Consider the following 11,614-nt stretch of genomic DNA (forward strand, 5'->3'; position numbering starts at 1 on the left):
AAATCGCGTTCAAATCTTAACAGAAAACACTAAAATTCATTGAGATCAATATTTTATTAGATTTTGTAATAAAAAATTTGGTGCATTTTGGGTTCTAAATGCAAGATCAAAAGAAATTACAATAATAAACTACATTCAAAAAAATTTAAAATAAAAGTAAAAAAATTGAGAGGGTGTTTTGGTAAATTAACACTTCATGGATAGATTATCCGAGCAATTCAACACCTAATCGAGCCGAGTGTAATTTTGTACTGGTTTTACTTTTCATACTTTAGCTAAGCTCTCATTCTCACCACAACAAGAAGTGGTGTTCAAGCTTTCATTCTTTTCTTCCCCTTTCACCTCAGCTCAGCTCTAAATAAATGGTTCCTTCATTCACACCCTTCTGTTTGTTTGCCGGGAAAACTGAGGAAAAAGAAAGTAAACACTTTTCCTCCATTTTCTCAGCAACAAATCGGACTTGCTTAGTTCAAAACTAAGCGAATTGTTTCCCCGTAATCGAATTCCTGAGAATGGCTTCTTCCGGCAGATTCGCTTCACTTACCCACTTGGGCTCGAGTTATTCATCTTCCTCAAAAAGGTATAATTTTCTTGTTCCTCAATTTTATTCTTGTTCTTCGAGGGTTTCAATTACAATCTGCTGCAATCAAAACCCTGGTTTTGTAATTTCAAAACGGAGTAAAATTCGAGAATTTAGGCTGTTAAAGTCAGTTGAATTGGATAGATATCTGACCAGTGATGATGAAGACGAAATGGGTGAGGGTTTTTTTGAGGCTATAGAGGAATTAGAGCGAATGACTAGAGAACCCTCTGATGTTCTTGAGGAAATGAATGACCGGCTTTCGGCCCGCGAATTGCAGCTTGTGTTGGTGTACTTCTCCCAAGAGGGGCGGGACTCCTGGTGTGCATTGGAGGTGTTTGAGTGGCTGAGGAAGGAGAACCGGGTCGATAAGGAGACGATGGAGCTTATGGTTTCATTGATGTGTGGGTGGGTTAAGAAGTTGATTCAAGGAGAGCATGTTGTTGGGGATGTGGTTGACCTTCTGGTGGACATGGATTGTGTTGGTCTTAAGCCCAGTTTTAGTATGATTGAAAAGGTGATATCCTTGTATTGGGATATGGCTCAGAAGGAGAAAGCTGTTCTGTTTGTGACAGAGGTTTTGAGAAGGGGGATTACTTATGTGGAGGATCGCGGGGACGGACAGAAGGGATGCCCAACTGGATATCTTGCTTGGAAGATGATGGTAAAGTTCTGTTAATCATATACTCAGTTTCTTGATTTTGTTAATGTTCTTACATACTTGGGTGCTTTTTGTTGTTTCTTTGATGGTATGGCATGTCAAATAACAAAATGTGCTATTTATATCACACTATATATCTACCTAGAGTTCTATAATGATATACTCAATTTTCAACCCCTGTAGAAATTGTTTGTTTCTTCATGTCTTTTAGTCGAATTGTATTGGAAGCTCTTGTCTTTGTTATTCAGATGAGTTTGCCGTGAGTTTTTCCAATGTGAAATTCATCTTGTTGTTGAACTTGTACAAAAACTTGATCGTTAATTTCATGTCATTAGGATGATTGTATTTGTTAAATTATGTTCTTTAGTCTTTGCTTTACCTTTGTATTAGTATGCTGGAATTTTCTACTTTGACGTTTGTTTTATTGTGTTTAAATTTTGTGGCTAGCTCTCACACAGATTTTTGTGACTACATCACATTATAAATTTCTCAAGTCATTGTGTCTGTTGTATGGAAGGTCGGCTGATTTGTGTAACTCGATTTATACAAAGAAGTATGTATCTTTTCTGAATAATTCAATGGAGGAAACATTGAAATGCAGAAGGATGCTGTTGCCAGTCATCCTTCTTTTCATTTGTCTTGAATGCATGGCTAGACCATCTTAATTGATTTCCTATGCTTTTGCGCCCAATTGGTGCCATCTTTACCTTGTTACATTTGTAAGTAGATAAATACGCTGCTGCTTCTAACATTTTACTTATCTTAAATTGATATTTTTGTAATGTGTGAAGTGTCTGAGTCGAATATGCTTTGACATTCTTTTTAATAAAGAAGAATATAAACAAGCCCATATCAAAATGTCTGATAAAGGAAAAGAGGCATACTTTCTAAGTTCGTTAGATATTTTCTTGGATCATTTCTTAAGCAGTTCAATGTAGCATGAATATTGATAATGCATATGTTATAAAATTTCAGTATGAGAAAATTCATTAATGTTACGTTTGGGAGCACCGAATCGGCACCTTAGGATTGGAATTGGAAAATTTTCAGTTCGAACTTTGAATTAATATTTCCCCAATTCCAATCCCAAGGTACTGATTCGGTGTTCCCAGAGTAACATAAGCTTTAATATGATTTTGTGTAAATGAACTTGTATATCTGTGTTCAAAATGCAATCGGATTGAGATGATCCCTACTGAGATCCTTCCTGCCATGCCCAAATGCAGAATGCTTAAAGTGCTTTCAACGTTGCTCTAGCTCATCTCTCTTGAATAAAGTCATGCCTGATTTTTGAAATCTGAGTCAGCTTACTCTGTTAATTTACTTATGGACATAGCTAAATTTGTTCATCATTTGTTTGAAGTATGAAGCAGTCAGTCATCAATTTTGTTTTATTTTAGTATATGCATCAATGCATGTGATATTTACAATATAGATAGTTTTCGTGCCTTATTGTAAAAAGTGTTTAAATGTTCTTTCAGGTGGACGGGAACTACAAGGATGCAATCAAATTAGTGGTTCACCTCAGAGAATGTGAGTTCAAGCCAGAGGTCTACAGCTACCTAATTGCTATGACAGCTGTGGTTAAGGAATTGAATGAAATTGCAAAAGCCTTACGCAAGTTAAAAGGTTATAGTAAGTCTGGTTTGATTGCTGAACTAGATTTTGAAAATCTTGGGCTTATTGAAGAGTATCAATCAAATCTTTTGGATGATGGGCAATGCTTGTCCAATTGGGTGATTCGAGAGGGAGGATCATCATTTCACGGGGTGGTTCATGAGAGGCTCCTTGCTATGTACATTTGTGCTGGTCGTGGACTTGAGGCTGAAAGAGAGTTATGGGAAATGAAGCTGGTGGGTAAGGAGGCTGACGGAGAGCTTTATGACATTGTGTTGGCCATCTGTGCTTCCCAAAAGGAGGGTGGTGCTATTGCTCGGTTACTAACTAGAATGGAGGCTACAAGTTCTGTGCGTAAGAAGAAAACCTTATCATGGTTGTTGAGAGGTTACATCAAAGGTGGCCATTTTGCTAATGCCGCAGAAACAGTAATTAAAATGCTTGATTTGGGTTTGTGTCCCGAGTTTCTTGACAGGGCGGCTGTGCTTCAGGGATTAAGAAAAAGAATCCAACAACCGGGAAATGTAGAAACTTATCTCAAGCTTTGCAAGCGTCTCTCTGATGCAAATATAATCGGACCTTGCCTCATTTATTTGCATATAAAGAAACATAAGCTTTGGGTTATAAAAATGCTCTGAGTAACTCGAATGAGATGCTCTGAGACACAATCTTTTATCCAAGTAGAAAGTCAAGATCCTGCAACAGGAACTCTTCCAGCAGCTTTTTGTATATGTATTATGTATAGTTCGGGACGGCTTGAGTGCAATTCAACGATGCTGAAAGGAGCAGTTCCTTGAAGAAGATAAACTGTGAAGTTCAGATATGCGTTTCAGCATTTTGTTCTCAAGTTCAAATAATTGTTTGTATATATGGTGGATTTCTATATATGTATTAAAGAGCCATTCAAAGCGGTGTAATTAAAAAGACTGACTTTATATACATGCTACAGATAAATTCTTATGCCATTAATTTGCTATCCATTCTTAATCCCCACCCCCTTCATTTTAGGAATTATATTTTGGGGGTATCTTGGGTTAAGGTGTGTATTTTTTTTTTTTGTTTGACGGTGATGCTGAACCAGTGGTGGTGGTGGTGGTGGTGGTGATTAAGCGGACCACAGGTGACACTGCTGGTGGTGCTAGCAGCAGAGCTGTCCAAGGATTTTAGTGTGGACTTGGGGTGGTGTTGTGACTCTTGCAGCACTGTAGGGATGACAATTTCTTCCAACCCGCTGGGTTTTCACCCCGCTCCGCTCCTAATGGGGTGGATTTGATAGCTCCATAAATGGGTTTGAGATGAATATGATAAAAGAATTGAAAACCCAAAGCGGGTTTGGGGCGGGGGTGGATTTAGTGATAACCTCACCCCGACCCCGATTCCGATTATATATAAATATATATATATTATAAAGTATATATTTAATTTAAGTGTCCATTAATATATTTTCACTAAATATTCTCTATAATCAATATTTACTAAAATTCTACAATTGTGCACGTGATTCAATCTTCAAGTCAAGATCTTAGTATTTTATCCCAAGTTCAGGAATTAATTCAACAGTTTAAACTTTACCGCAATTAAATGGAGTATGCAGGGCGGAGTCGGTATTTTGTCTACCGAAGTAGAGGCGGAGATGGTATACCAATTATAAACCCGTTTTGAAGTTGGAGCGGAGTTAGTATGACGAATTTTTTAAGGGGGCGGAGTAAGGTTTAGCCAACTCTACCCTAACTCCGTCCCGTTGCCATCCCTATGCACCAGTATGAGCTTCAGACCTCACACACTCTATCGGTAGCATGTACTGGTGGTAGATGAGATTCACAAATTTTGATTTGGGAATGGGTAGTTCTAAAAAACAACTACTGATGACATGAACACACTAGATCGGAAAATTATACACTCTACTAATACATTAGGAAATGCCAGACTGCCGGTTAGTGTTCCTGCCTACTAACTAAAGAATTAGAATCTACTGAAGTGGACACGTGGATGATTAGCTTATTGAAGTTCTCTGGTCACTAGCTTTCTATTTTCAAATCAAAGTAGAACTTTGACTTTGTACCATGCGAAAATTATAATAAAGTGTAACTCTCATATAATTTACAAGAGTTTAAGGGCTTGTTTGGTTGTTTTTCAAACACAATTCTGAACGAGCTGTACATTAACTTTGTATAAAAACAGATAGGCCTTTGTCGGGTATAAAAACAGATAGGCCTTTGTTTCATGAGTTTCTACCTAATTGAACCAAACAAATATCTATTCTAATAAGAATGGTGCGATGTGATTAACGGGTCAGTAACTCAGCGGCATCAAGTTCTTACTTCTCAAAGAGAGGTCAGAGATAAATATGTAAAAATATGTAAGATTCACAAAATGATTTCTAATCTCTTATTATATATAATTAGGTTTTTATGTTGGTTTTGGGATCCTAATCCAACAGCTCGGATTAGAATAATTCCTTCCAACTTCATAGGATGCCCACAAATTTTAGGGCAAATTGCCTTGCAGCTTCAGACATTCGGTGTAACCCTTGTCTCCAAAACATGTCAATAGCACATGCAATCATGGCCATATTCTGATAATTATACTTCATTGTTACCTCTATATATAGCTTTTGACAACGGTTTTGAGGGTTTTGAATCGACTTGGGAGATTCATGATGCACATGCTATAGCATGTGCACTACTCTTGTATGATTATTGATTAAGCACATCACGTGGCCCACTAGGCGATAACCCAACATGAGCTCTGAAGCATTTTAGCACATGGTGTTTTGGAAGCTGTTTGTAGCCTTTTTCGTTTATTTTTGGCACTAACCCTAAAATAATAATAATAACAATAAATAAATAAAACCATTTTTGGCATCTCAAAATACAAATGATGAAAATTTTTAAACAATAAAATCATTTTCTTTAATGTACTGGAGAGCAGTTTTCAAAAATACTTTTCATTTCATTTTCTTTTCCTCATTTCGGAAAGAAATATCAGTTTCCAAGAACAGTAACAATCGCTTCCACAAGAGTGCGCACACACAAAATCCAGCCAAACGTACAATGCTATTTGGACCTATTTTTCAAGTTCGATGTGTATAATGGAGTTTTTATCCTTTTAATGCAGTGGTTAAAGTTAAACCAATAAAATCCCCTTCGACCATGCACATCTATTTGGAAAGTCGGTTTAAAAATCATTTTCCTATTTGAATTAGTGTTCAACGTCCAGTTTTGGAAGTAGTTGGAATCAAATCCCCAAATACAGAAAAAATAAACAATAAACAAGCATTAAATTTAGTTGTAGATCAAAGCTTGTTCACAAGAATTGAACTAAGTTGACAAAAGCATGACCTGTTCCATTTACACCTCTAGATACATATAATCATACCTTTTTTGTGCTTACAGCTCCATCAACAACTGAAAATGAGAGTGAATTTAGGTTTCATATAAAGCAATTCCAATAGTAAATGAGATCAAATTCTGTAGGGCTCAATATAAATAGATAATAACATGCACAAGCACATTCAACACAGTATCAACGCAAGAGTGATATCCAATCAATCATCAATAATCAAGTTTGTTATACTATTCACATGTAGTTTAAATCAATTATGCTTCAGTAATTTTTTGTCAATCAAGTCTATAATATCATATTTTGTAGGCCAAACAACCAGAGGACCTGATTGGGTGTGTGAATATTCAAATTTGACCAAATGCAGCCATTGGATACAAGAGTCATACAACAACCAGAAATGACATCACAATGGGGCTATTGTGGGACTTGGTGATACCAGATTAGGAGAGAGTACGTGTAATAGCTCCAAGTATATAATAAGTGTATAAAAGTCACAGATTTGGAGTTTTTCAGGCACAACTTATCTTTGTAATGGGTGCTCAGGAGCTCCATCAAAGTTGACAGTTGAACCTTCATTCAGAGATGGAAGAGAGAGGAGGGATGTCCCGTAATCCCTCACATCCCATGAGACAAAAAAACAAGAGGGACCCCTCTCCGGCCCCTCCGAAAGCCACCATTGAAGCAAAAAGAAAAGCTAAATACAAAAGCCTGTGATTACTCAATACTTGTAGACCCATTAGGCTACAAACAATCTCATTTTTCTTCTACCTTTTCTACTTTATATAATTATATTAATTCTTTTACAAGCAGTGTAAAATGACCAATCATGCATAACGACACGCATACGAGGAAAAACATAATTTGATTTCCCACCAGTCACATCTTCTTCATCAAAATGTTCTTCATTAGAAATATTCTAATGTATGTGCTGTAAAGGCATCATATCCTAATTCCTAAAGAAAAAAATGAAGAAAAATCTTTTCCATTTTTTTTTTTTTTTTTTTTTTTAAATTTGGATACTATCATTATGACACTGATTTGCATTGGTAAAAACAAGATTCCTATCTTCATTTGTGCTGAGGAACTTCCCAGATATACATTTAGGCATGGTAGCACCTATTTGATAAGGGGCTTTTTGTACACAAACTTCTAGTATCAGATTACTAGGTTCCATAGTGACTAAAAGGACTTTACCTATTATTGTTGTTGTTGTTGGAGCGCAGCAATGTCGACAGAATTTCAGAGAATTGGGGACGCTTTGAGGGGCAACTGTTCCAGCACTTCATCATCAGCGATCTTAGGATTTGTGGGCAGTCCTTAGGGATATCAGGCCTTAGCCCACAAGCAGCTATCCCAACCGCTGCTTGCACAGGTGAATATGCAGAATAGGCGGCCTCACCGGTCACCATCTCCCAGATTACCATCCCAAAACTATATACGTTACTCATCCATGTCTCTGAAACACTTTCTGGGTCACTTGCAATAATCTGTTTGCAACCAAAAAGATGATAGAATCATGTTATGTTACTCCATCCTAAATCAATCATGTTTGGGTGTATCAAAGATTTGAAACTTAAAGTTCCTGCTTAAATACTCACATCATCGAAATAATTCCTATTGTTAGAAGAATTTAACAGGCTACCTTGGAGGTTGAAATTTTAAATTATTTTAACTGTTCAAGTTGTAAAAATGGTCACCATACTTTTTTTTTTTCACAAAAAGATAAATAAACAAATAAATTAAAAAAATGGAGTAAAATGAAATAAAATGTGAAAGTAAAAAAAGTGAATCAGGCCTCCGGATAAAATCTTTTGGAGTCAAACAAGTGGACCTTGGACTTTCAAGCACGATTGCTCTCAAACATGCCCATTATATCAAATTTCAAAAAGACAAAAAAGTTTGCAACGTTTGCCGTAGAAAGGCTCAACAGGAAAGTGCAGAAAAAGTCCACATAGTTGAATAAGAATTATGCTAAATGTCTGAAAGCTAAGGTAACTTAGGTGGACTTAATTAACCAAAACAATATTTCAGAAGTAACACTTCTGCAAGGAAATGGGATATGTAGGAATATTTAAATAAAGGTAAGGGAGACTAATTGAAGGGTAAAGCAACACAATTATGAAGACATGTTAGGCATGCTTGAACAATGATGTTAGATAAGTGACATAAAGTTCTCCTCGAGTAGTCTGACCCCCTAAATGCTGCTTACATCCATTGTACGTGATCAAAGTACCTGAATGTATAATTAAACTAATATATATTTCTCATCAAAAAGAACTTTACTATTGATAAAATGTTTATGTAGGCTATATAGAGAGTTATTATTGACAGAGCAAGTAATATATAACTCAAAGACACTTTATTAGAGAGGGCTACAGTTGTTAGTATTGTTAAAAAGTATGCAAAAGCACAGTGAATTCAGATTCAAGCAGATTGTTTTGTATGCAATTATGTAACCAATCATACATTTGAACACCTTTTCTGTTTGATTACTCTCCGAATTTGACAATGCAACGACCAAGGTAATTAAAGAGCATTTGGACAGCCATACCACTTTGAATTGAGAGTCAATTCCTCATTGAAATGATAATAAAAAGTTTTGATATGATGCCATTCCTTATTCCTTGAAATCCCAAAAAGAAGAAAACAAATGTGCAAAACAGACTGTGTCTAAATGTTACTAATCTACAAAATAACTGTGTTATGCATATCTAGATGAAATTGTTTCATTTCAGATGTGAGGTCCCACAACTTCATTAAAACTTCAGTGCATTAGCACATAGAAGTTAGATCATGGAACCATGGCACAAAAGAATTAAAAATAAAAAAATAACATGTTTAAATGACCTATGGAAAAGGAACAAATTCATTTTGTTTCCATATGATTTAAAAAAATAGGAATCATTCTAGCAGGTAGTGAAAGTGTGTCCTTAGCTGGTTAGGTTCATAGCCCTTGACAAAGAAATGTATTATCATTTAAATGGACTTGATCATCAAAGTATGAATCGATCGAAATGAGTAAAGGGAACAAACCTCAGGAGCTAGCCACCGGTAACCATCAGTTTCATACTCCATAGCCTCACCAACACTCTTGCAAGCAGTGACTATACCCATGTCCCCCAAGCAAGCATTCCCATGGCGATCCAATAAAATCCTCTGTGTGTTGAGATCTCTATACGCAACGCCATGATCATTCATGAACTTGATCCCCTCTGCCACATCCGCAGTAATCCTTATTATATCCTTAGTCTGAAGCTTCTTGTTCTTTAGCATAGCATCATGAACTGACCCACCTTCCATCAACTTAGTCAAGATACATAACCCATGATTTTCATCTACACAGACGCCATAAAACTGCAGTATATTCTTGTGCCCACAAGTCATTAGTTCCAGTAGATCCTTTCGGAGCTCGAATTCATATGAATTTCCCTTGTCACATCCCTTGAGCTTGTCTATTCCGACCCTCTTGCCCTTGTAAACTCCCTTGAATGTATTGGGTCCAATATGATCAATGAACTCAAGATTATCAGAGTTCAACAACCACTTCCCAATCTCTTCTCCACCTGATTGCACTGTCTGCCATTCATCAACAGAAACCACAAATGAGGAAGTGGGTAAAGGCATCTGAAGTTGAACTTTCGTGTTCGAATTCTCAATCCCATTTCTGTAGTTCTGTTCACCGCAATCCTCTTCGATCTCTCCAAGCTCTTTGCCTCTATTGCTCTCTTGACACCCACAAAGCCCAAATGGGAGCTTCATGGCAGTAGGTTTCGGCTTCTTCAGAGCCGATTTCAGAGCATTTTCGAACCGGGTTTTGAACAATTTCTCTTGCCCAGATTGAACGAGAAGCAAAACAACCCCCAATGTGAACCCCTTTTTCTCAAAGATCTGTATCTTCTTGCAACAAATTGAAGCATTATCGAGTGCACCCGACATTGCCGGCCACGAAATCAAAGAGTTACAAGCAAATGTAAGCCTAAAAACAGACCCCTGAACTTCATCATCAGACACCTCTTGAATCAACATCGCTGGTTGGTCTTCCACAGACGCCTGCTCTATCAATTTGATATGTAAAAACACTTCCTTCATATCAAAACCCGCCTGTGCGTAGCTGTTGATAAAATTACCATGAACAAAATACCGCGGTTTCAGAAATAGAATCTCTGTAACTACATTATGAATATATAGAAAACCTAATGGTCGATTGGTTGCAGAGAAAATGTAGGAAAAAGGGAAATGAAACTAGGAATCTGGCTGTCAGCTGTCAGTGCAGCTAAAAATGGTTACAAATTTCCTAGTTCATACTTCTTTTACCAATACTTTCTCGGCAACCAAACAGAGCATAGACAATTGAATATGCCAAGTGATTTCAAAATTCAAACCTGAGTGGTAACGAATCGTAGTGCTTGCGAATATTGGAGACGAGCTTCTCCGGCAGCTGACTACCAGGGTACAGCTGCGTCAGGTTCCGTACAACGCTACCCCAAACCACCTTCCGACAGCTCTCAATCCGAGACGGTGGTGGTAGCGCCGAGTCACGGGCGGAGTCCAGGTTCAGTGTGTTCTTGAGCGACGCGATGGCCTCGGAAACGTTGCGGCTCAGCCTCTGCAACCGCTTCTGCATCGCCGACGACTCCTTCGTTCCTCCTCCTCCTCCGCCGCCGCCGCCAGCAGCAGCGGCTGCCGCCGAGGAGTTCTCCGGTAGGCCCTCCGATCTGTCCTGGGTCCGCATTAGGACTTGTTCCACCAAGTCCTCGTCTGTGCTCGCACGGCTCGACCAGCATTCTAGTGCTGCAGCCATGGCTTGACTCAACACACAAGCCCCCAAACTACTGTGATTCAAATCACAGTCCGAGTGTTCTCCTAGAGAGAGAAATTTTTAGAGAGAGATAAATTTGTACAATAAGATTTCTGGGATTGTTTCATTTTTCTTCTGACATGAAAAACTAGAGAGAGAGAGAGAGAGAGAGAGAGAGGATGGGGTGGTTTTTTTGGGAGGGTAAGTAATAAAGAATAGGGTGTGATTGAGAGCGATGATGAGCAACGGTGATGCGTGTGAGATATTTATCTGATGGAGCAGTATTGGAGTGATGTGGGCCTCTGGATCACCAATAGTGGGCCCACTGTGAGCTCCTGACTGATGGTCCCAGTCTTCCACGTGACCCCACTAATTTGACACCCATGTGGATTGTAGATCGATTTAGGGACTGTTTGACCCCAATAAACTAAAAAATAAATTTGAGATATTTCATTCCGGTTCCAAATGTGGGCTAGAAATAAACTAAATTATAAATGCAAAATCTTGAAAAAATAAATAAATAAATAAATAAATCAATGCAAAATTATATATACGATTGAATTGGCAATAGAGTCCCAAGCTTTTCGAGTGATGCGTCCATGTTCAAGGTCTA

At 37.8% G+C, this 11,614-nt stretch overlaps 2 protein-coding genes across 2 annotated transcripts; one reads left to right on the plus strand and one right to left on the minus strand.

Moving 5' to 3' along the window:
- Window positions 1–255: 255 nt before the first annotated feature.
- Window positions 256–3,834, plus strand: LOC132307217 (pentatricopeptide repeat-containing protein At2g30100, chloroplastic). Its single transcript, XM_059804915.1, has 2 exons — window positions 256–1,244; window positions 2,723–3,834. Exons 1-2 carry the CDS (start codon window positions 513–515, stop codon window positions 3,494–3,496), a joined length of 1,506 nt encoding a protein of 501 aa, XP_059660898.1. The 5' UTR covers window positions 256–512; the 3' UTR covers window positions 3,497–3,834.
- Window positions 3,835–6,119: 2,285 nt separating this feature from the next.
- Window positions 6,120–11,228, minus strand: LOC132307218 (uncharacterized). Its single transcript, XM_059804916.1, has 4 exons — window positions 10,586–11,228; window positions 9,237–10,314; window positions 7,398–7,690; window positions 6,120–6,265 (listed from the first exon to the last, which is right to left on the minus strand). The coding sequence occupies exons 1-4, from the start codon at window positions 11,002–11,004 to the stop codon at window positions 6,259–6,261; spliced, it is 1,797 nt and encodes a 598-aa protein (XP_059660899.1). The 5' UTR covers window positions 11,005–11,228; the 3' UTR covers window positions 6,120–6,258.
- Window positions 11,229–11,614: the final 386 nt, after the last annotated feature.

This window comes from Cornus florida, unplaced genomic scaffold, assembly GCF_030987335.1.
Source record: "Cornus florida cultivar Cherokee Brave unplaced genomic scaffold, ASM3098733v1 CherokeeBrave_3.0.0_Hap2_Chr05, whole genome shotgun sequence".
In the NCBI taxonomy this organism is placed as follows: domain Eukaryota; kingdom Viridiplantae; phylum Streptophyta; class Magnoliopsida; order Cornales; family Cornaceae; genus Cornus; species Cornus florida.

Excerpts from the sequence above, each read along its gene's own strand:
- LOC132307217 (XM_059804915.1), top strand. The coding sequence starts at position 513 with ATGGCTTCTTCCGGCAGATTCGCTTCACTTACCCACTTGGGCTCGAGT. Across the intron at positions 1,245-2,722 it reads ATCTTGCTTGGAAGATGATG|GTGGACGGGAACTACAAGGA; the intron begins GTAAAGTTCTGT and ends ATGTTCTTTCAG.
- LOC132307218 (XM_059804916.1), bottom strand. The coding sequence starts at position 11,004 with ATGGCTGCAGCACTAGAATGCTGGTCGAGCCGTGCGAGCACAGACGAG. Across the intron at positions 10,315-10,585 it reads TACGATTCGTTACCACTCAG|CTACGCACAGGCGGGTTTTG; the intron begins GTTTGAATTTTG and ends TTTTATCAACAG. Across the intron at positions 7,691-9,236 it reads ACCGGTGGCTAGCTCCTGAG|ATTATTGCAAGTGACCCAGA; the intron begins GTTTGTTCCCTT and ends GGTTGCAAACAG.